Source organism: Balaenoptera acutorostrata, chromosome X, assembly GCF_949987535.1.
Source record: "Balaenoptera acutorostrata chromosome X, mBalAcu1.1, whole genome shotgun sequence".
In the NCBI taxonomy this organism is placed as follows: domain Eukaryota; kingdom Metazoa; phylum Chordata; class Mammalia; order Artiodactyla; family Balaenopteridae; genus Balaenoptera; species Balaenoptera acutorostrata.
In genome coordinates, this window is record NC_080085.1 from 13,858,798 (window position 1) to 13,884,065 (window position 25,268).

General features: G+C 42.0%; 1 protein-coding gene across 9 annotated transcripts in view; it reads left to right on the forward strand.

The window, feature by feature from the left end:
- The window catches only part of TXLNG (taxilin gamma), a 59,065-nt gene that overhangs the window by 30,558 nt on the left and 3,239 nt on the right, over positions 1-25,268 (forward strand). For 8 of the 9 annotated variants that reach the window (XR_009006702.1, XM_057538542.1, XM_057538543.1 and 5 more), the window contains exons 2-9: positions 2,617-2,920; positions 5,474-5,565; positions 10,462-10,632; positions 12,283-12,477; positions 14,943-15,062; positions 16,702-16,776; positions 22,672-22,764; positions 24,304-24,399. Coding sequence is in view for 8 of the 9 variants with exons in the window: in XM_057538542.1 (XP_057394525.1) it covers positions 2,617-2,920; positions 5,474-5,565; positions 10,462-10,632; positions 12,283-12,477; positions 14,943-15,062; positions 16,702-16,776; positions 22,672-22,764; positions 24,304-24,399 (1,146 nt within the window). In the remaining variant the exon portion in view is untranslated. The remainder of the gene's footprint in view (positions 1-2,616; positions 2,921-5,473; positions 5,566-10,461; positions 10,633-12,282; positions 12,478-14,942; positions 15,063-16,701; positions 16,777-22,671; positions 22,765-24,303; positions 24,400-25,268) is intronic. The other variant, XM_057538549.1, reaches the window with a different exon arrangement.

Here is a 25,268-nt window from a genome sequence, read left to right on the forward strand (position 1 = left end):
TCTTGATTTCTAGCACCATTGATTAGTTTTGCCTGTTTCTGAACTTTATATGTAAATGGTTTCCTGTAGTATGTTTTCTTCTGGCACCTTCCTCACAAAATTCTATGAGACTCATCCCTGTTGCTGCATCTAGCAGTACTTCGTTCTCACTGCTGGATGGTATGAACACACTACAATGCATCCATTCTTCTGTTGATAGAAATTTGGGTTGATTTCATTCGGGGGCAATTACAAATAGCGTGGTTTTAAACATTCTTAGCCTTTGGCTGCACATCTGTACATACTAGGGTAAAATCCTAGGGGTAGAATTAACTGGATTGGAAGGTAGCCATATTGTGAAAGAGATCTTAAAAGTGGCTGCACCAGTTTGTTCTTGCAAAAGCACAGTACTTGATTTATCAACGTTGGACTATAAAAGATGAGGATTTAGTTCCCTTAACCTCTCCATCCCCTGCTACTTTGATACTTTAAATTATATTCATTTCTTCAGCTGGATACTATTGTAACTTGAAAAAATAAATCTCTGTTTTCCTATTAACTTTGTAGAGTAGCTTTTGTCCACTTGTGATAAGAGACAGGTATTAGCCACCTCCCCATCAGTTATGTTATTCAAAAAAGGAAGAGGCCCTCTTTCATGCAGAGAGGAAATATACAGAATTTAAATTTGTGCCCCATCATATGACCAAGTAGTGTCAACCAGGGGAAAAACACCCCCCCCATAAGTAAATGGGTTAACAGTATGCTAGAAGAGAGGGGAAGTTTAAAGTACTGATGGAGAATAAAATACTAGAATGAAGCCGTCTCTCCCATGCCTGCTGTCTGTATTTGTTAGGGCAGGGGTAGCTGTTTAAAACCTAATTCTCACAATGTCTGTGGCTTTATAAGAGAGAAAGGTATTCTCTTTCTCATCTGATAGTCCAGTGTGGGTGTTCTTAGTAAGACGGATGGCTTTCCTTGTATAGATATGTGAGCTTCAGGGGTGCAGGCTGCTTTCATCCTGTGGCTCTGCCATCTCTTGGGATCTTGGAGACCTCTGCATCCAGCCAGAGTGGGAAAGAGATGGGGGAGAAAGAACGTGTCTTCTAAGAAAAGTTTTGTTGCAGAAGGAAAAGTCATCCCTTGGGCTCACATTTTATTGGTGGGAGCTTTGCATGGGAGTCCCGGCCAGATGAAAGGGGCTGGGAAGCGTCGGCAGGTCTGAGCACTTGGCCACCAGTCCCGGCGCCACAGGATTGTGGAGGAGCCTGGGTTTCTGCTGGACAGCCAGTGAGCCATCTCTGCTGTACTGTGTCCTAGAGGCTAAGAGCAGAATAATTAACATTCGTTAACTTGGGATAATTTCATGTCTTTTAAGATGCTAATTATCTCAAGTGGTGAATTTTTATAAGGAAATAAGTTTATTTTTTATTGGCTAGGGCACTAACACAACTTGATACTTTTTTTTTTGAAATAAGTTTAGATGTACAAATAAATGGCATTTCTTGCTTCCTTTGGTACCACTGAGTTCTGTGATTTGTTTTAACTTTAATTTTCTTTCTTTTTTTAATTTTTATTTTTATTGGAGTATAGTTGATTTACAATGTTGTGTTAGTTTCAGGTGTACAGGAAAGTGAATCAGTTACACATATATGTATATCCACTGTTTTTTAGATTCTTTTCCCATATAGGCCATTACAGAGTATTGAGTAAAGTTCCCTGTGCTATACAGCAGGTCCTTATTAGTTATCTACTTTTATATATAGTAGTGTGTATCTGTCAATCCCAACCTCCCAGTTTATCCCTCCCCCCCCTTCCCCCATGGTAACCGTAAGTTTTCTACATCTGTGAGTCTATTTCTGTTTTGTAAATAAGTTCATTTGTACCATTTTTTTAGATTCTACATATAAACGATATCATATGATATTTGTCTTTCTCTTTCTGACTTAACTTTACTCAGTATGATAATCTCTTGGTCCATCCATGTTGCTGCAAATGGCATTTCATTCTTTTTTATGGCCGAGTAGTATTCCATTGTATATATGTACCACATCTTCTTTTATCCGTTCCTCCGTTGATGGACATTTAGGTTGCTTCCATGTCCTGGCTATTGTCAATAGTGCTGCAGTGCATGTATCTTTTTGAATTACGGTTTTCTCAGGGTATATGCCCAGTAGTGGGATTGCTGGGTCGTATGGTAGTTCTATTTTTAGTTTTTTAAGTGACCTCCATACTATTCTCCATAGTGGCTGTATCAATTTACATTCCCACCAACAGTGCAAGAGGGTTCCCTTTTCTCCACACCCTCTCCAGCATTTATTGTTTGTAGATTTTTTGATGATGGCCATTCTGACTGGTGTGAGGTAATACCTCATTGTAGTTTTGATTTGCATTTCTCTAATAATTAGTGATATTAAGCATCTTTTCATGTGTTTTTTGGCCATCTTAACTTTAATTTTCTTATTTACAGTGAGGTCACCTCTCAGTGAAACTTAGAAACTACCGTATTTACATCGGTTTTACAAACGACTAAGAAAGAAAAAAGCTGTCAACCTGTGGTGTGTGATGGATTGTAAACATTGATTACGTTTAATTTAACCCCCCTTCCCATCTTTTTTTCTCCTCTCCCCTTCCCTCTAGTTTGTGATTGGCACAATGGAAGAAGCTGGAATGTGCGGGCTAGGGGTGAAAACGGATATGTTGCATAACTCTCAGTCCAATGATATTCTTCAGCATCAAGGCTCACACTGTGGTGGCACAAGTAACAAGCATTCCTTGGAAGAGGATGCACACAGTGACTTTATTACGAAGGGCAGGAGTTTGGTGAGCCCAGCGTACTGCACACAAGAGTCAAGGGAGGAATTTCCTGGGCGAGAGGCTCGAACAGATCCCCCTGATGGTCAGCAAGATTCAGAGTGCGACAGGAACAAAGACAAAACCTTAGGTAACAACCTCAGCTTGGGGGTTGCATGTTTCACACGTTGCTCCTTTGACTTGTATTGTCCGCAGCATAGGTGGTGATGAACATGGCCAGCGTCGGGGGGCAATGTTGCTCAGCTGACCCATCTGTTGTCTTCAGTGGGGCAGGCGGCCTGTCTGCTGCAGTGACGTGCCGGGGGCCCGAGACAGCAGAGGAGGAGGTTACTTCTCTCTCGGTAGTCAAGAATGGGCTTTCGTGAAAAAAATCTGGGGCCAATTTGACAGGAGTAGTCCCCACCCCCAGCTTCACCACGAGCCTTGCAGGATCTTAGTTCCCTGACCAGGGGTTGAACCCGCGCCCTTGGCAGTGAAAGCGCCGAGTCCTAACTACTGGACCACCAGGGAAGTCCCAGACAGAAGTAGTATTTGACTTGCCTTGTTTGCATCTATAATGTAGTCTGACCAAAATTTACTGTGAAAACTGTATATTTATTTGGTCATTTTATTTTAAACCTAGTCACAAAACTTTAGAGACGATATAACGTTAGGTGAAGTTCAAGAAGTGGGTTAAGACTGGTTTTCAAGGGTATGTTTTCTTTCTTCTGCTGTGTTTGAGATTCAGGACAAAGAATGTGGTACGGTAAATCTCATTAGGAAATCTGAATTCCCCTTTTATTTTAAGCTTACTGGTTGCCCCTAAGTTTTTTATACTTATTCTACCTGAGATTAACAGTGTTTAAATTTGTTTGGTTTTCTATATGCTGAGTTGGAGTGATCCTTCATATTATACCCATTTTCTGTTAACTTGGCAAACTTAACAACTATTTTTCATATTTCTATAAATTTTTAATTCCTTACGAACAAGACAAATTTCTTCAATATTAGAAGCCCCAGTTAAATGTGTAAAAGCGGAAGGAGTCTTAAAAAGTTACACATAATGTTACCATGCGACCGTGCAGTTCTACATCTAGTTATATTCCCAAGAGGGTTGAAAATGTGTCCACACAAAAACATGTGAAGGAGTGCTCGAGGCGGCATTATTCATGATAGCTGAAAAGTGCAAACAACACAGTTACCCATCAGCTGATGAGTGGATAAACAAAATGTGGTCTGTCTGTACATGGAATATTATTCAGTGGTAGAAAGGAATGAAATCTTGATACATTGTGGGTGAACCTTGAAACTATTATGCTAAGTGAAAGAAACCAGACACAAAAGGCCACAAATTATATGATTCCACTTAATATGAAATGTCTAGAATTGGCAAATCCGTGGAAACAGGAAGTAGAGTAGCGGCTGCCGGGGACCTGGAGGAGGGAGCCTGGGGAGTGGCCGCTCATGGACATGGGGTTTCTGAAATTAGACAGTGGTGGTAGTTGTACGGCTTAGTGATTATACTCAACTGTACACTTTAAAAGGGTGAATTTTATTGTATGTGAGTTGTATCTCAGAAAAAACCACGTAGAGTGTGAGTTTAAAAATCTTCATAAAAATTGCAAGTTACCTTACTGTTATTTCTAATCATATTCAATAATCATATTTTGTCATCTCTTTTAAAATTCTTATTGGTCTTGGGCCAAACGAGAGAGGATTTGTTGCTAAAATTTTCTGTGGATGGAAAAGGATTCTGTTTTGAAGTTAGCCTGCTTGTTTTCCTCATAGCAATCTGTACACGGTATACCAAAGTCAAAGTCATTTTCACTTTTTTTTTTTTTTTCCGCCATGCTGCACAGCATGCGGGATCTTAGTTCCCTAACCAGGGATTGAACCCGTGCCCCCTGCAGTGGAAGCACGGCGTCTTAACCACTGGACCACCAGGAAATTGCCATCACATATGTATTTTTAATGAAATACCCTTCATGAAGAGTGAATGTTTAAAAAAATAAAAATGGTACCTACCACCCAGCTGAAGAAATAAAACTTATCACTTATTTTAAAACACCATTTGTTCCATCCTGTCTCAGTCACCTGCTTCTCCCTGCCAGAGTCCTTAAAATACTGTTCAGCTCTTTTTCCCAAAGGAAGTCCCATCTTGACATCCTTCTTCTTCTTTTTTTTTTTTTACACTAAATTTGGTTAACACACAGAATATGCTTACTAAGTCATCAGAAGTAATTTAAATTGCTCAGAGGAAAAGATCTGTGTCACCAGTGATAATGAGCGTCTTAGATAGGCAGAGAGTACCACCCGAAATTGCCTTTGAACTTCCTTCTGTATTTGTACTTGGTTAGCAGGAAGCATATAAAAATATTCTGCCCTTTGTAACTTGCCCTTTTTCTTAACTTGGATATCAGTGGTTAAGCAAGGAAATTTTTAAGCCTTCAGCAAGAGTTCTTTTCACAAATAGCTCGCAGTGTTAGTGAGTGAAGAAATTTGGGGTGGAGATGGGGAGGAAGGGGTGCCTGCTGATCCAGATTTTAAAAATAGCTTTCTTAATTTAGCTAGTAAATCTCTTATTTCTAGTTATAGGCATAAATTATTTTACTCTGGATGTCAGAACATAGGAAGTGTTATTTAGAGTTTACAGGTTGATCTCATTCTTCTTCTGGGACTTATTTCTTATCTTGTTAATCATCAGGAAAAGAAGTCTTATTATTGATGCAAGCCCTAAACACCCTTTCAACTCCAGAAGAAAAGCTGGCAGCTCTCTGTAAGAAATATGCCGATCTTGTGAGTATTAAATCAAGGGAGTGAGGTCCATATAAAGTATAGCAAAATGTGTATGTGCTTGATAAGCTTTTTAAAATATGATGTAGCTTTAAATGTAAAATTATACTTTACTCCAGAATTGAAGAGGAGAATCTGATTTCTTGGGGCTTTTTGTTGCTTGTATGACTTCATTTTGTAAGGTGTTACATATATAGAGCATTATAATGCTAAAGATACAGCATAGATTTTCTAAAACTCAGTCTTGTGTTGTGGTGCTTTAAATGCCAGTCAGTTGGAGTGTAGTGGTTCCTGTAGTTAACTTTTCCCAAGGGAATTCTAGAGATAAAGGCTCTAACCATTGTGACTGAAATTGTGAGTTAGGTGAAATAGTCTGCTAAAACAATACTGTGTCTCAGGAAATATTTATTTAGTATCTCCTATGTGCCAGGCATTCCTTTTTCCATCTTCCAAAGAAATTAACCTCATTTGTTCTGTGCCTGAGTTATTTCAAGTAGCATTAATTCTCTTTGTCAAATTATGAAAGCAGTCTCAATATGGAAACACTGCTGTCCTCTTTAAGTTGAAGAATGGGGAAGCCATTGAACCCTTTGAAATAAGGGTTGTGGGAAGCTTTTAGAATGAATGGTTCTAATATGCTAAATTAATGTCCTTTGTGAAATACTTAGGTGAATTATCATGGACAATGTTTGTGCATTTTCATCTGTTGATAAAGCAGTTATTCCATGTCGTAAATGCTACTTTTTGTCAGTGACCAGCTTTGATAATGAATTATTACTCAATTACAGTTATATTTTCCTTCAGTTTACAAAGCGGTCCATGAATACCCCCACTTAGCTGGCGTTCAGCAGTCTGGCACCTTCTGTTCAGAGCAGCAGGAAACCCCGGGCATCAATGAAAATGGCCTAGAACAGTCACAAATGCAAAGATGGCAGAAAACACAACAAGGTCAGATTGTTGGCTTCAGGAAAGGAACACTTCCATTGGCTGTGGAAGACAGTCCCTATTGGTTCCATCCACATGAAGAGAATCATGTGAGAAGTGGTAGAAAAAGAAGACAAAAACAAAAAAGAGAAAAGAGAAAAATTGGAGAAAAGAGTAAAAGAAAAAAAAGCAGTGTAGCAGGTTAGCTACTTGACCCAGTGTTGTTGGGACAACAGCAGACAGTCACACGTGGATTAGGAGAAGAAAGGGCAGATAGTGGCCTAGAGCAGTCCTTCTTAGACTCACGCAGATGCTGGGACTTTTGTTGTTCAAAGGCACATTGTGATTCACTGGGTCTGGGGCCTGAGAGTCTGCATTTTAACAAGTTCCCAGGTGAGGTTGATGATGATACTCTTAGCCCTTGGATCACACTTTTTAAGCAGCAAGGGTCTAGGGTGTTTTGTTTGTGGCATTTGTTTTGTGTGTCGGGGGGGAGGGGAGGGTATGGTTAATTCTTTTAAAGCACCAGTAATCATCGCTACATTCATTTTAGGATGTGACACGTTGAAGACTTGCTTAGTGAACAACCTCTCTTTGATTAAGACTTGTGCTGAGCATATGAAGGACTAAACGTGTACTGTTTTCAGAAAATGTTATAAAGCTTTGTTTTTTGAAACAACACTCATTTCTTTTAAAAGGTAGAGCATGTAGGTTATGTAGCAGTGAGACTATCAAGGGAGTAGGCTTTTCCTGAGGATTATTCCGAAAACTTCCCTTTTGCCATCACTGTCCTCTGTCCTTTTGGTGACAGCATCGTCTGACATCACTGGTGCTTGTGGCTCAGACAGGAAAGTCCTGTAGAGCAGCTGGAGGGGTGCCTGCTCTGTGATGGGGATTGTCCTCTGGGGAGATCTTGTGGCTGCCACGTTCTCCAGATAACATGGGTTTATGAAATTGTCACATTTCACTTGCAAAGTGTGGATCCCATTAGGCCTGTAACATGGTCCTTAAGTACGTAGTGGTGCTGTTCTTTCCCATTCCTTAGTTTGTGTAAATTATTATAGTGTAATAATAAATCTTGATTATCTGGTTGGGTAGGTGTATCTTCTCTTCATCAGGAGTATCTTGGCTGTTCTTGACTCTCTACTCTCTATAAAATTTTACATTCAACTTATTAGTTCCATGGGAAGAAAACACCCCTTGGGGATTTTGAGGAGCATTTTATGGAATCTGTAGTTGCATTTAGGGGAGAATTATACCATCCTTAAGAAATGAACGGAGCTTAAAAAGTGGATATCCTTATGGGGGAAAAAATGAATTTAGATCCTTGAACACCATATACAGTGATTAAGGACTTAAATGAAAATTTTAGATATCATTTAGGTTTATTTAAATATATTAATAGGTTAATATTTTTCCAAACTTGGATTAAGAGAAGGATTTCTTATGACACAAAAAGCACTACCAGAGAAAAGATTTCAGAAATTGGCTATATTGAAATTAAGACTTTCTGTTCATCAAACGACATTTTAAAAGAAAGTGAGAAGACACATTACAAACTGGGGAGAACATATTTCCAACAAATAATAACCAGTATAAGATTCAATGTGAGGAATATCTAAGGAACACCTACAAATAAATACGAAAAGGACAATTAACCCAATGGGAAACTGGGCAAGAGACGTGTAAGAGGCATTTCATAGAAGTGGAGAAACATCAAGATTCGAAGATATCTTAACATAAAGGTACATAAACATACAAGGGATGTTCAATCTTATGAATAATCAGGGAAATGCAAATCAAGACCATAGCAACATGTTTTTTTATGTCCAGTGTAAGTGGCATAAATGAAGAATTGTGATCGTATGAAGTTTTGGAGAAGTGCATCTACATGATTTCTTATAAATTGCTGGTGGGAGAGTAAATGTGCCGGCCACTCTGGAAAACAGTGTGCCATTGTCATGTGCAACAGAACATTTAGAAACCACTTCCCCACAACCCCAGTTCTAGGTTTGCACTCAGGCTAAATTCTTGCATGGTGTATACCAGGAAGCCCATGTGTGAGAATATGCGAATTGTTGTGAGTACCTGGAAACAACTCAATTGCCTATTGACAAGAGACTGGGTCAACAAAGTGTGTTGTGTGCTGCATGTTTTTATTTTATTTTATAAAATATTTATTTACTTATTGGCTGCGTCAAGTCTTAGTTGTGGCCTGCGGGATCTTTTCGTTGCGGCACGTGGGCTCTCTAGTTGCAGCACACGGGCTCATTCTAGCTGTGGCGCATAGGCTTAGTTGCCCCGCAGCATGTGGGATCTTATTTCCCCGACCAGGGATCGAACCCGCGTCGCCTGCATTGGAAGGCAGATTCTTAACCACTGGACCACCAGGGAAGTCCCTGCATAGTTTTAAAAAAGTGAAATAGCATACAACCTGAGGGCCAAAGCCAGCAAGGCCTGTTTTTGTACTGCCCACAAGCTAAGAATGGTTTTACTTAAGTGTTGTTTAAAAGACAGTGACGACACAACTGACATGTTGTGGCCTGCAAAGCCTAAAATATTTCCTTTCTGGCCATTTACAGAGTAGGTTTGCTGGTCCCTGCTCTGTAGCTGCATGCAAACAATCTGAATGAGTCCTAGCAGTGTAATCTTCAGCTGTGCTGTCCAGAATGGTAGCCACTAGTCACATGTGGCCATTTAATCTTGAATTCATTTATTTATTTATTTTATTTTTTAATTTTTAAAGACTTATTTATTATTTACTTATTTATTTTTGGCTGCGTTGGGTCTTAGCAGCACGCGGGCTCTTCCGTTGTGGTGCGCGGGCTCTTCGTTGTAGTGTGCGGGACTTCTCTCTAGTTGTGGCCTGCGGGTTTTCTCTTCTTTAGTTGTGACGCGCAGGTTCCAGGGCGCGAGGGCTCTGTAGTTGTGGCACGTGGGCTTAGTTGCCCTGTGGCATGTGGGATCTTAGTTCCCTGACCAGGGATCGAACCCGTGTCCCCTGCACTGTAAGGTGGATTCCTTACCACTGGACCACCAGGGAAGTCCCTTGAGTTCATTTAAATTAAAGAAAATTTTAAATTTTGGTTTCTCAGTTGCAGTAACCACAATAAAGTCAGAACAACTAAAATCAAAACGATTTCTTTTAGGACCACACACGGACGACATAAAATACGGAGGAGAGCAGAGGAATAGTGACCCCAGGATTCAGGGTTGTGGTTACGTTGAATCCGGGGAGGGCAGGGGGAGTTCCAGCCCTCGGTGGAGTTACTGATAGTGTGTGCAGATCCTGCAGCCCACGGTCCTGAGTAAGGTTACTTTATGAGAGTATTTTACAAAAACAAAATTATTTTCTGGGGGGAATTTCCGTAAAGGTGTTTTTAATAGCTATAAGCATCTCGCCTGTAAGGATGCGTGGTATGTTTTGAGAGGCCACAAGGTGTCGCTCTTGCTCTTGAAATAGTGACTCAGCATCCTTTCCTTCTCCAGTTAACAGGTCAGTAAGGCTGCCATCTTATCTGTTAGTGTTGGTGTAACCTTGAAACAGACGCATTTGCTCCAAACCTACAGTTGCAGTGCTCCCCCTCTCACTTGCAAAGAACTGAGTGCTGCTTATTGAGTTCTAATTTGGAGGATCGTTTCAATAAAGTAGCTTGAGCGTGTTTTTCAAGAAAGTAAAACTTTATGGTGTTGATTCCTAAAAAGTTGTCCAAAACGTCATTTTTTTTGTTTTTAATAAATAAAGAGATTAAGATTGTTTTTTTCCTACCCTAAATCATTTGCTTACTTTCCTATCACAATGGGAAAAGAGAAGGTTGGCAGGGTAGCATGGCATGAAACAGTTTAAATAAAATATTACACTACAATACTGTGGGTTTTTGGAAATGTATTCCTTAGTTCTTATTGTAATTCTTCCAGCCATAACTCAAAGGTTTTCGCTGTATTTCCTAAATGTAAAGTGCTTATTACTTTTAGCTGGAGGAGAGCAGGAACGTTCAGAAGCAAATGAAGATTCTGCAGAAGAAGCAAGCCCAGATCGTGAAAGAGAAAGTTCATTTGCAGAGTGAACACAGCAAGGCTATCTTGGCAAGAAGCAAACTCGAGTCTCTTTGCAGGGAACTTCAGCGTCACAATAAGACGTTAAAGGTGAGTTGGTTCCTTTTTTTTTCTTTCTTTCTTTTTTTTAATTTTTTAAAATTTATTTTTGGCTGTGTTGGGTCTTTGTTGCTGTGCGCGGGCTTTCTCTAGTTGCGGCGAGCAGGGGCTACTCTTTGTTGCAGTGCACGGGCTTCTCTTGTTGCGGAGCACGGGCTCTAGGCATGCGGGCTTCAGTAGTTGTGGCTCATGGCCTCAGTGGTTGTGGCTCAAGGGCCCTAGAGCTCAGGCTCTAGTTGTGGCACACGGGCTTAATTGCTCTGCGGCATGTGGAATCTTCCTGGACCAGGGATCGAACCCTCTTCCCTGCATTGGCAGGTGGATTCTTAACCACTGCAGCACCAGGGAAGTCTGGTTCCTTTTTCTGTTTTTCAGGAGGGACTGACTTAGCTTGATTTATAGTCACTGTGTACCTATTTGAACTAAATCCTTGTCTCTCCTTGGAGACAGGGATGCCACCGTTCTATTTTGCTTGGCCTTGTGCTTCTTAACGTACCTCATACTTGCTCATACTTACTCGTGGGGAATCTAGATGAGATTGATGTTTAGACCACAGCTTTCCCACTAGGAGCCATGGCTTAGGAAGCTCAAATTTGCAGTTTCCTGCTGAGCACTGAGGTTGTTCATTAGCATGTGTGAAAAGTGGACATGAAATGAGAAGCCGAGTAGGAGCAGACTTGAGGGACGGGAAAGGCCCCACTGAGCTCCTCAAGGGCTGTTCGTTGGTTACATCACCGGCCACCCTTGTCCATCCCAGTTCCCCATTGCCAAGTACTTTTAGAAGAGCGCTTATTCCTCGGCTGATTAAAAGACAAAGCAGCGGTACCCAAAAGTTAGTTGGTACCAACAGAGGAAGAAGGGAAGAAGGCAGAGACACAGGGGTGGGCCTGTCCTCATGTGCAGTTGTGGTATGATTTTGACTGAGCCGGATTGCTCATGAGACTCCCCCACCATGGCAGGCACCCAAGGCCCTAGAACATAGGAGCCCTCAGGAAATGGACCTTTACCTGATGTGGGAGCCGTCAGGTTTTCTTTGCTTTTGAATCCTTGGATTTCGGTGTTCATGAAACTGAGTTGTATTTTTTCCCCATAGCAAGTCCACACTTTGATTGGACTGGTAACACTTTAGGCACTAGACACGTAAAGGTCTCTTAGCACTTGGATCTGAGCAAGAGTTGGGACTAAGCTTTTGAGATGCAGATTCCTTTTGTCCCTTGCCATCTAGGGGAGTAGAAGCTGTGACCCAGAAAGTAAGGGGCAGGAAGGGATCTCCCTCTTCAGGCTGATTTCAGATGCTGCCCTGCAGGACTAGCAAGGGGGAGGGTATTTGGGAAGCCCGCGTGGAGGGAGCTGGCTGCCTGGTGAGACTCCTTCCTCGTCGCTCAGCGTGGTGAGCTTTAGTTGGCCACAGAGCACTTACTGTAGAGCAGGGCAGTCGGCGCCTCTCTGATTATCTACCTAGGAGAAGCTGCTTGCTTTCAAACGAGAGCCTTCCGGTCCTAAATAAAGGGAAGGAATTCTAGTTCAGAAGCACCACTTCAGTGCAGCAAGCGGTGAGCCCACATGGCAGCAGTGTCTTTTGTGGGCGTCTGTGCCATTTGTAGGTCTGTACGATTAACAGAAATTGTTTTGGATAATAAGGAAGAAAATATGCAACAGGCACGAGAGGAGGAAGAAAGACGGAAAGAGGCCACTGCGCACTTCCAAATCACTTTGAATGAAATCCAGGCACAGCTGGAGCAACACGACATACACAACGCCAAGCTCCGCCAGGAGAACGTCGAGCTGGGCGAAAAGCTGAAGAAGCTCATCGAGCAGTACGCACTGAGGGAGGAGGTAGGGCAACTGGTGTGTCCCCTCACTACGAACCAAAAGCATTCCCTAAAACTCTTCCTTCAGGGTGTTTTAGAACCTTCTTCCTCCAGGGTGTTTTAGAACCTTTGTGTATGCATGGTGGAAGTCTGGCCTTCCCTCACAGGATTCTTGGGGACCATACTCGATGGCCCAGAAGTCAGTGGATTTGGGTGCGTGAGGCAATTTCTTGGAGACAGTGTTAAGCACTACTCGTCTTCCGTGTGATTCTGGAAGATTGTAATTTTAGCATAGATTTTCCCCTTATCTAGACTAAAAGTGAGTAAGTACCTGGCCCCAAAATATGTTGTATTTTAGACGTCTATGATAATCTGTATGGTCTACACTATCATTCCGTTATGCCTGTGTTTCAGATATTTTTTTTTTAGTGGCAGTTTTATAGTATTTGGGAGAAAAAACGAACCTATTTCTAAACCCTTATACACCCAATTGAAGGAAAAAGTTTACTGGAAGGATCTGTGGCACCTCATCTTGGTCACTGGCCTCCAACTAAGAGTTCTACAAGCTAGTTGGGAAGTCTGGGCGGGGTGTCTAGATTAAACGCAAATAGGCGATCATGTGCTTTTTTTAAAGTTCCTCCCTTTTAGAGGTCAAATGGGCAGGAACAAAGGGTTAGGTTCTTTAAATGACACATCCCTTGCCTTTTTTTTTTAAATTATTTATTTATTTATTTATTTATTTATGGCTGTGTTGGGTCTTCGTTTTTGTGCTAGGGCTTTCTCTAGTTGTGGCAAGCGGGGGCCTCTCACTATTGCGGCCTCTCTTGTTGTGGAGCACAGGCTCCAGACGCGCAAGCTCAGTAATTGTGGCTCACGGGGCCCAGCCGCTCCACGGCATGTGGGATCCCCCCAGACCAGGGCCCGAACCCGCGTCCCCCGCATTGGCAGGCAGACTCTCAACCACTGCGCCACCAGGGAAGCCCATTCCCTTGCCTTTTAAGTTAGTAAAATGTTCTCTTATGTGTGTTGTATCCCTTATAGAGATAGATTAAAATAGCTGATTTTAAAAAAAAAAAAGATTGTGGCATCTCTGTGGGTTATTTTATCCAGCTCAAGGCAAACTTTAGATTATATTAATTTAGAGTTTTCCATATAGCCCTTCAAGAACTGTTAGTTTTTTAAAAGATTTTCTTTTTATCACTCTCAATGCTTTTTGCTTACCTTTTTTTTTCCTTATTATTATGGAAAATTACAAACGAAGAAAAGTAGAGACTGTATCACCTGGCTTTAGCAGATGAAACCATAGTTTCAACTATATTCCCATCACTTTCCCCTGGGTTATTTTGAAGCAAATCCAAGGTATCAGTCCATTCATATATATTTGAGGGTGTACCTCAAAAAGACTAAGGATTCGTTTTTAGGTGTGACCACAATACCATTTTCACACCTAAAATATTAGCAGTAATTATTTAATATTAAAATCTAGTCATCATTTAAATTTTTCCGATTGTCTCCCCGTTTTTTGTTTTAAAAAGAAAAAACCTATTTGAATCATCCAAATAAAGCCCATCTGTTTCACTGGTTGATATGTGTCAAGTCTCTAACATAAAGATTTCCTTTTCTCTCTTTTTTTATTCTTACAGTGTGTTTATTGAGGAAACTTTTTTTGTCCTAGAGAATAAATTTTCTATTAGATTATAAAGCCCTCACTTTTCTTAAAATTATTGTGTTAGTTTTGTTGTTTAATATGATAGTCTGCCACATTATAGATGTAGAAAATTTGAAAGCTGTGTATGTTGAAATCACATTACCTCTGAGCCTTATTCAGTTTGAGTATTATTGAATGTTCTTTCCTTGGTCAGGGAGGGATGTTCTGATGACTTTATTGTACATAAATAACCACTTAATAATTTCACTTGGAAATCATAATGACCTTTTACCAAATTTATCTGATAAGTGCCAGGCACCAAGCGCCTTACATAGTATAGCCATTGCGTTGGCCTTTACAGTTCTGCAGTGTGGGTGTGGCTACCCCCCACAGGTGAGGGGACTGAGATTCAGCAAGGGGGAGAATTCGACTGGGGCCATTCCTCCCATCACAGCATGCTGCCTCCAACTGAGAGATTTGGGAAAATTTAATGGGGAGAAAAAAATATCCAGGAATTATGTGTATGATGTATTATGGGTTTAACAGTTTGATCTCCTTAGCTGTCTTTTTCTTGATACAATTTGAGCTTCATTTTCACCTTAGGGCAGAAATAGGAGGTACGAGGCCGGCTGCTGAGGTGCTGATGGGCCATCTCCGGAGGGAGGGATGCCGACACAGGTTTCTGCCAGCACAGCACGCGGACAGGCACCCGCTGGTATTAGCCCTGGTGGTATTAGCAGGAAAAACAGCCTCATGAGTGAGGTCTTGTAACTTGTGTCGTGTTTCCTCGTCATTCTGTCCCTTTTTTCATTAAGTGACAAGAAATTTTACTTTCCCCGTAGCACATTGATAAAGTATTCAAACATAAGGAACTGCAGCAACAGCTTGTGGATGCCAAACTGCAGCAGACAACACAGCTGATAAAAGAAGCTGATGAGAAACATCAAAGAGAGAGAGAGTTTGTAAGTGCAATTTCTTAAAAAGACATGATTGCCAAAATTGTAACCAAAGCCATTTAAAACATTTAAACTTATTCTACATTTAAATTAGCACTGGGTTGTGCTAATTGTTTTTTTTGCTCTAGATTGTGAAGGGCACGTGTGTGTTAGAAAACATTAGCCTTTTCTTTCTATTTAACTTTATATACAGAAGATACACTGGAGAGATTAGACCAAGTTAGTGCAAAGACCTGCACTGATTGGACTTTTCTGTGCTTAGAATATTTATTTCACTTTTTAGATAATGGCCACCAAGTTTAAGAATTATAGCAGTATTTAGCACATTAAATTTAGGGATTCGATTTAATAGCAAGCTTAGCAAACATGGGTGTCCTTCATACTGTTACAGTTTATTTCCAAGCAAGTAACTTGAAACTAGGGAAACTATTTGTTTACTCTGGTATAATTTTCTGAAAAACTTTAACAGAATTCTCTACATCCTAATCACTCAGCATTATTCTCAGAATGTGTGCTCAGATTATATGGCCTGTCAATAATTGTGAATACAGTGGAATGTCATTGGGTATGTATATTCAACACATTCAAATTTAACTTTACCTGCTTAACCAAAAAAAAAAAAAGTCAGAAGTGGTTATGATAATGAGGACTGTCCCATCCAGATTTCACTCAAGTTACCTAGGCCCCGAGGCGAGCCAGGTATGAAGACTAGGATCCTGAATGGCCCTCATGATGTGAACATGTCACTCTGAGTGCGAGTCTAGGGTTAAGAGACAGACATTTTTCACACAGCGTGGTCGTTCCATGTGAACTGACAGTGCTGTCCCGTGCATAACTGAAGAGACAGTTGTCATTTCCCAAGTTAAAATAGAAATATGATACACATATTTAAATAAGTAAATACGATACATGTATTTCTGGTTGGTTTTAAGGACTTTTCAAAACCTACTGGACTGTGACATTTTGCTTCAGGGACTGAATTTCACAGCTGCCTACTATGCAATTTCACTACATAATTTTCTTAAACTCAAGTATATAAATTAAAGCTCCCATCCCATCACCACCCCCCACCCCCCACCCCCAGCTTTAAAAAAAAAGTGATCAGAAACCAGGTTCCTGATTTCATTGCTTTCGCTCCATACACTGCCTCATCTTGCCTCTCGTGGCCACGCTGCATAGCATGTGGGATCTTAGTTCCCTGACCAGGGATCGAACCTGTGCCCCCCTGCAGTGGAAGCGCAGAGTCTTAACCCCTGGACTGCCAGGGACGTCCCAGAGGGGCTTTCTAAATGACCCAGATAATGTGGAGATTGTCAGCCATGTTTTCTGCTCAATACTAGACTTCTAATTATTTTCATCTAAAAGACAACAATTTAACCCTGAGTTTTGTAAACCTATTATTAGGCCTCCTGGGTACTTCTTCTAAGCAATAAAAGAGTATTCCTACATTCCTAAGTGTTAACAATGGAACAGATCAAAGATACAGGTAATTAGCAATTGATGTGACAGAATGTTTCATTCATAGACTCGTGGTTCTTGCTAAAATAATGAGTGGAAGGATTAAGCCTAACTATCTGGTCGTTGGACGTTGTAGTTTTATTTGTAATGACTATTAGTATTTTGCCAGAATGTTTCTGTTTTCTAGTTATTAAAAGAAGCAACGGAATCAAGACACAAATATGAACAAATGAAACAACAAGAAGTACAACTAAAACAGCAGGTAACTTGACAGCAGGGGTAGTAAAATTTGTAAGAAAAAAAATCTATGGTTCATTTGATACATACCTTGAATCTCCTCTAAGATGATTTTGCTTGTTCCCAGCAGACCTGAGAGTAGATCACATGTCCCTCTTGGAGTTTTCCTCTTTGTTTAGGGTAACCACCTCATCCTGATTTGCCTAGGACTTTCCTGGTTTTAGCACTCGGTCCCAGGACCCAGGCAGATGGGACAGTTTGTCCCGCTATCTGCAGGTCCTCCTTCCAGTATCCCACGTTATTTCCTCCCTTTCTCTGTGTGTTCCCATGTGTGTCAGCTAATTTCCTACTAAAGAAAAACTGATTTCAGATTTTAGTTCTTTTGTGTGAAGTTGAACCATATGAAATTGCTGATACTTATTTGACCTATAAAATGGCATTTTCATATAGTGTAACCTAAAATCTTTAGAATTTTGTGCTATGAGCCTGTAACCTATTTTTAAAAACTGCCTATTGATCGTGCATTTCCACTCCCAGGTAGAGTACGGAGGTGGTGGCCACCTTAATGGGGGCCCCCGACTTTCCTTCCTCCCTCCCTCCCTTCCTTCCTCCCTCCCTCCCTCCCTTCCTTCCTTCCCCTGTACAATATTGTTCACTGTAGTCACCATGCTCTACATGAGATCCCTGGAACTTATTCATCTTCTGATTAAAAGTTTATACCCTTTGACCAACATCTTCCCCTTTCTCCCCGCCCTCTACCTCTGGGAACCACCATTCTACTCTGTTTCTTTGAGTTTGGCTTTTTTAGATTCTACAGGTAAGTGATATCACACAGTATTTAGTATTTGTCTTTCTGTGTCTCACTTATTTCACTTAGCATAATGCCCTCAAAGCCCATCCACGTTGTCACAAATTGTAAGATTTTCTTCTTTCTTATGGCTGAATAATATTCCATTGTGTATATACACCACATTTTCTTTATCCAGTTATATGTTGATGGACACTTAGGTTTCTTCCATATCTTGGCTATTGTGAATAATGCTGCAATGAACATGGGAGTGCTGATATCTCTTTGAGATCCTGTTTTCATTTCTTTTGGATATATACCCAGAAGTGGAATTTCTGAATCATATGGTGGTTCTATTTTTAATTTTTTGAGGAGCCTTTATACTGTTTCCCATAGTAGGCTGCACCAATTTACAATTCCACTGACAGTGAACAAAGGGTTCCCTTTTCTCCACATCCTCACCAGCATTTGTTAACAGATGTGAGGTGATATCTTACTGTGGTTTTGATTTGTATTTCCCTGATGACTAGTGATGCTGAGCACCTTTTCATGTACTTGTTGGCCATATGTATGTCTTTGGAAAAATGTCTATTCAAGCTGGTTTTTAAATTAAAAATTAAAAAATTTAAAAAATTTTTTTAAATTTAATTTTTGCTGTTGAGTTGTATGAGTTCCTTATATATTTTGGATATTAACCCTTTATCAGATATATATGGTTTGCAGATATTTTCTCCCATTCCGTAGATTGCCTTTTCATTTTGTTGATTGTTTTTTGTGCAGAAGCTTTTTAGTTTGATGTAGTCCCACGTGTTGATTTTTGCTTTTGTTGCTTGTGCTTTTGTTGTCATATCCAAAAATTCATTGCCAAGACCACTGTCAAGGAGCTTTTTAACCTATGTTTTCTTCTAGGAGTTTTACAGTTTCATATCTCCTGTTTAAGTCCTTAACCTATTTCAAGTTAATTTTTGTGACTGGTATAAGATAGCAGTCCAGTTTCATTCCTCTGCATGTGGTTATCCAGTTTTCCCAACACCTTTTATTGAAGATACTTTCCTTTCCCCATTGAGTATTCTTGGCTCCCTTGTGAAATATTATTGACCATATTTGTGTGGGTTTATTTTTGTTTTGTTTTGTTTAAAATTTATTTATTTATTTTTGGCTGTGTTGGGTCTTCGTTGCTGTGCTCAGGCTTTCTCTAGTTGTGGCGAGCAGGGGCTACTCTTCGTTGTGGTGCGTAGGCCTCTCATCGCGGTGGCTTCTCGTTGCAGAGCACGGGCTCTAGGCGCGCGGGCTTCAGTAGTTGTGGCACATGGGCTCAGTGGTTGTGGCGCATGGGCTTAGTTGCTCCGCGGCATGTGGGATCTTCCTGAACCAGGGCTCGAACCCGTGTCCCCTGCATTGGCAGGCGGATTCTTAAGCACTGTGCCACCAGGGAAGCCCCTGTGTGGGTTTTTTTGGGGGCTCTCAATTCTGTCCCGTTGGTCTGTGTCTCTGCTTTTATGCCCGTAGTAAATTGTTTTGGTTACTATAGCTTTGTAATAAAGCCTGATATCAGGGAGTGTAATACCTCCAGCTTTGTTTTCTCAAGATTGCTTTGGCTATTTGGTTTTGTTTGTTTGTTTTTTGTGGTTCCATACAGATTCTAGGATTATTTGTTCTATTTCTGTGGAAAATGCCATTGGAATTTTGATAGCGCTTTGGCTAGTGTGGACATTTTTAACAATATTGACTCTTCTGATCCATGAAAGGGTATCTTTCCACTTTTTTGTCTTCTTTAATTTCTTTCATCAACGTCTTACAGTTTTCAGTGTACAGTTTCTTACATTTTTCATTTCCTTGGTTAAATGTATTCCTAAGTATTTTTTTTAATGCTATAGAAAATAGGATTATTTTATTTATTTCTGTTTATTCCTTTTTCAGATATTTTGTTGTTAGTGTATAGAAACATAACTGATTTCTGTATGTTGATTTTGTATCCCGAAACCTTACTGAATTTATTCTACCAATTTTTTGGTGGGGTCTTCAGGATTTTCTGTATATAAGATCATGTCATCAGCAAACAGACAGTTTTGCTTATTCCTTTCTGATTTGGATGCTGTTTATTTCTTGTTTAATTGCTCAGGCTAGGAATTTCACTATTGTGTTGAATAGAAGTGGTGAGAGTGGGCATCCTGTCTTGTTCCTGATCTTAGAGGGAAAGCTTTCAGCCTTTAACTGACTCTTGAGTATCATGTTAGCTGTGGCTCTGTCATATATGGCCTTTATTATATTAAGTATGTTCCTTCCTTGTACCCAGTTTGTTGAGCGTTTTTTTGTTTGTTTTGTTTTGTTTCGTTTTGGCTGCACTACGTGGCTTGTGGGATCTTAGTTCCCTGACCAGGGATTGAACCCGCGCCCTTGGCAGTGAAAGCGCAGATTCCTAACCACTGGACCACCAGGGAATTCCCTGTCAAGCATTTTTATCATGAATGTATGTTGAATTTTACCAAATGCATTTTCTGCATCTATTAGATCATACGATTTTTGTCTTTCATTCTATTGTATTAACGTGGTGTGTCACATTTAGTGATTTGCCTATGTTGAACCATCCTTGTAGTTTTCTTATCTGGCCTGTACTGTCTTATCTGGCTTTGGTATCAGGGCAGTGCTGGCCTTGTAGAATGAGTTCAGGAGTATTCCCTTCTCTTCACTTTTTGGGAAGAGTTTGATAAGAATTGGTGTTTGTTCTTCTTTCAGTGTTTGGTAGAATTCACCCATGAAGCTGTCTAGGCCTAGGCTTTTCTTCGTTGCCTCCCTGCTTTTCAGTCCAAACCCCTTAGGTTTGTTCTAATGCAGTCTTTCTCTGTGGTGCCTTGTGTGGAGTAAGGGTAGCAGGTGCCTCCCCACTCAAAGAAGAGGTACAGGAAGGACTTCCCATGTCTTCACGGACAGGTGAAATTAGGCATTTGTACCTACAATTCACCCTTTCTCAGAAAAGTAGATTACATTTTGATGAAAAATGTATTACTCATTTTGAAAGTTTATTATGTAACAAGTTTTTAAAATGTAAGGACTCTTAAATTAGTTCTAAAATGCAGACTGGCCTGAATCTTTATGAACACATTTTTTGAGTGCTGTTTGTCTTTGGGCACGTTTTACAGTGTGGTGACACCCATTTCCTATAAAGCTAGCCTAACTTAGAGTGAACATTGGAGAAGTCTTTTGAACTTTCCACCATAAGTTATTGTGCTAGAATGCTTCTAGGAATCTTTGAACCCCTTACTAGCCCTATAAATTCAGTTGTCCATATAAATGGAGAAGAGAATCAATGTGGAAAAGGTATAAAAAGTCTATAGATGGCTTTGGAAGATGGACTTTAATGCAGGGCCCCAGAGGGCCCTTCTACCAAGTTCACAGGCAGCTCCAGTTCTGTTGTACTGTTAGCAGTGCAGCTTCTCTTGTCTGTGATCGGTGTTGCCCTGAGTCACGTTATGTGATCGTGAGTTTGTTTCCTTTGCTGCCGCCTCTTCCTTTTCCTGCTCCCTAAATGTGCTGTTCTTCCCAGGAGTCCATCTCATTCTCTGCTCTTGCTCGCCATGTCCGTTTCCAGGCTTTGTTGATGATCTTAGTCTTATTGGTGTGTTTTGACCAATTTTGTAATCTACGCCCGTAAGTCCAAGATGGTAGTTGCCACTTACTCATTACCCAGAGGGGGCCAGCGTTGAACTCTGACGGGACAGTCCACCTGGATGTTCTCTCTTTGATAAAAACAGACCATGCTAAGACTGCCATAATTTCTAACCTCCCTCAAGTGCCAGAACTGCTCCATCAGTCCGCCTGAGCCTCACCGCTGTTCCGACCCCGGGCCAGCGGCCCTGGAGGCTCTGTCACCATGTGCCCCTCTACGGACTGCTCTGCTTGGAAATCCTCTGCGCTATTCTCTTCACCCTGGAATTTCTGTTCATCCCGGCCCTCAGCCTCCCCCTCCTGGGGGGGGGGGCGTGCTTTGGCTGTCTTATCGTCACCTGGCCTGGCCTGTTGCCATGGGTAGCGTCGCTTTTGGTCCGCGTCTCCTTCCCACACAGCAGAGCTGGCCTCCTGCCTTTCCACCGGCTGCTCCGCTCCCTCCCAAGGCATCTCCCCTCCCGCCCTGGCCTTGGCTTCTCCTTATGCACAGCACACAGCACTGCTGAAGGTGGAAAGGCATCGCTGATGCTGTTTCTTGGCCTCTGGTGATCTTTTCTTCTCCGCTTTCTTTATATGTGCTGTGTGATCTTGAGCAAAGCCCTTTATTCCTCCAGACCTGTTTCCTCATCCTGAAATAATGCAGTTACATTAGGTGGGCTCTCAGGGTTCCCGCCTTGTCTGAAATGAAATAATTCTGCCTGCCCTTGAGACCTAGCTTGGGCCTCGGCCACAAGGAGCTTCCCTAACTATTCTGACCCCTACCGCGCTGCCCCCCACCCCTGGCTTCTGTGAATTCCTGTCCTGGGGGAGAAGAAGGTGGACTCTGTGTTCTAAATTCTGCTTGCCTTATCGGTTAGTGCCTTATTTTCCCAGCTAGAATAAAAATTCCTTAAGGGTGGGAGTTAAAAGAAAAATTGGTGTTTCTACCTCTTTCAGCTTTTTTCTCTTAACTATACTCCCACTGAATTCTTTCTCCCCTAACCACACCAATCCTTTGGCTTCTGTTTCATTTTCCTGCCTACATTAAGAAAAGAGTTATCCCTGATTTCAAGCTAGGAACTGTGCAGGTGGTATTCTAAAAGAATGATCTTTTTCCAAGGACAATTTTTCAAATATAAGGAGAGGAGGTAGTTCATAAAGGATTAATTGTATGAAATTTATAGCTATTCCACATACTTCAGTTTTTACTATAATTGGCGGAATGGAGCTAATAAATATTTGTACATTTTAAACAGTTACATCTTAAAGATGGTGAGGTCAACATAACTTCCTAAGTTTCAGTGCATTTCAGTAGGTTCTTAGAACTGCAGCCATTGATGTCTGGGGTCGAGGATTGGGTGTGCGTTTGTTCTTATTTCTGTCGCTTATAACAGGTAACGTTTAACCATATTATGTTCTTTTTGAAAGTGTTTGGGATTTTAAATCATTTACCTAGAACTCTGAATTTTTCATACTTGTTTTCTGTAGCTTTCTCTTTATATGGATAAGTTTGAAGAATTCCAGACTACCATGGCAAAAAGCAATGAACTGTTTACAACCTTCCGGCAGGAAATGGAAAAGGTATTTGCCTATTTTTAGTGGAGTATTGCCTAAAAGGGAATTTATATAAGAAGCTATTTTAAGCATGATTGCTACTTGGATGAGTTCATGTTTTTACTGTACTGTCTTCATTTCATCTCTTCTCATCCTCCAGTGGCATCATGTTTAGTCACTTTGCCCTCAGTAGTGCCCCATGTAGCTAGTGATCTCTAGGCCCTCACAGTTGTCTTCATTAAACTTAACTCCTCTATTAAATACAATTTGTTGGTAGCAGTAAAGCGGTGTCTTTTTTATTTGCTCCAGGTGATACCTCCCAGCCCCACCCCACACCCTTTTCACAAAGCTCGGTGTCCTTGGAGATCAAATTATTTAAAGACAACCAAGCCCAGAACAGTAACTACGTATTTTGGTTGGTCGATACAGATCGGTGTTTCTACCTTTTTAGCTTTTTTTCTTCTTCTTCTTCGTTTATACTCCCACTGAATTCTTTCTCCCTCAAGCAAACCAATTTTTTGGTGTCTGGTTCTTTTTCCTGCCTGTGATGAGGAAGGCGGTATCCTCGATATTAAAGTAAGAACCAGTATGCCCACGTAGCCACGCGTTCATCCTTATGCCGGGGGCTTTAGGGATGGGCAGCAGGGGAGGCGGTGGCGGCTGGCCCTGGGGGCAGGGTCCGCCTCGTGGCGCTGTGTGACCACGGGCGAGTTGTTACCCTTTCTGTGCTTTCTTGTTACAAATAACAAAAACGCCTGCCCTTCATAGAGTAGAGTATTTCAGGCAGCGCTTGGCCGTGGGAAGTGCTCCGGTGAGTCCCTTCAGGTATCGGGAGCCCTCGGTGGGGACCCGGAGGCGCCCCTGGGCCGGGGAGCGGGCGCCCACGGCACACAGGACCCGAGAACCGGCCTCGTAGGCACTGGAACGAAACCTTCTCAATTTCTGAAAACTGGGTTCTGGCAGCGTCGGTTAAGAACGTTCCCCCGATTTTTGGACCCGTTTTATTTTTAGCAGAATCTGAAGTGGAACGGTCATGTGAGTCGTGAGGATAAGGGAAGCTGAGGGTTAATGACTTTCCCCTGGTCCCCGGCCCCTCACCTGCTCTCCGCTGCCGCTGCTTCCCAGACGGCTGCAGGGTGCAGCCTCGGAGGTCAGGGCAGAGCGCCAGCTCTCCATCTTGGGGAGGAGGGGGGAACCTTGATCCTTCCAGAACTCACGTGAAGTAGTTAATGCACAGAAAATTCAGGAACAGAGATGTTTTTTTGGTACGACTTGGGAAGGAGGAGGGCTGGCCTCGGCCTGAAGCGAGCGCTCAGAGCCTGCCGGCGGGCAGCTTCCTCTAGGTGTTGCTGCCTCTGAAACTGAGGAGATGAGATGCGGTTTTCTCATCGTATGAACCCCCGCTTTGGTCCTGCCCCCGCCATCCGGGGAGCTTGTGAGATGAGCTGTGCCCTGGGCACCGTGATGAGGGCGGGAAGGACCGGTCAGCCGGTCAGGGGGTGGGGTGGGCTGTAGAGATAAGAAACAGAACCTTGAATTTAAATTTGCAATTGTGTCGATTCGCAGATGACAAAGAAAATTAAAAAACTGGAAAAAGAAACAATAATATGGCGGACCAAATGGGAAAACAATAACAAAGCACTTCTGCAAATGGCCGAAGAGGTGAGGTGGTTTCCCGCGACTAAGGTGTGATCTTAGTCCCGGGGCCTCATGACGTTCAGGTAGCTGACAGGGCAGGGGGACGTGCCTTGTGACACTGCCGTCATAGCCGAGGGCTCTGGCCAGAGCTGGGGGTGGGAGGGCTGCTGAGTGGAATCTGTCCCGGCAGGAGTCGTAGGTAGGGTCCCGGGTGAGGTGTGGGGTTTCCCACCGCTCAGCCGGCGAGGAGCCCTGGCTTGTAAGACCTGGCTTGTCCGGCTCCAGCCGGAGTTTGATTGACTGGGTCTGGGGCTGAGGGTTGGGGAATCTGCCTTCCGACTAGGCGCCCACCTGGCCGAGCCTGGGCCACGTTTCCCGGTGCCAGCACAGGCCACTAACTCGGGTGCCTCGCTCCCCGCCTCGACTTACTCTCTCCCCGCCTCGACTTACTCTTTCAGAAAAGGTAGCATAGTACTTTTTGCCAGTCTTACGAAGCTGAGATGTACTGTTTGCAAACACTAAATATCACACCTTAAATCCTGTTCTCGTCTGAGGATTGGTAAAAACAAGAGAAATCTAGGTGGAAATAAGATGAGTCCTCCTCTTTTTTAAGCAGGCCCTTCATTTTTTATCTGCTAGTCTTTGGTGGAGAGTATCTTCAATTTCCTTAGTAATTCATCAATACAAAATGCTTTTAAAAGTGGGCTTTGGTTCTTTTTAAGAAACATGACAGAGGGAATTTCATTTTTGTCACCCCAGAACCACGTTAATTGGTGTCTGTAGCTATGTGTGCAGAAGGCAGGTGGTGGGACGTTGGGAGGTGTTGAAGAAACTGAACATGTTCAAGAGGTGATCCAACAAGTGGCCCAAAAGACTTAAATTTGTTGTATCCG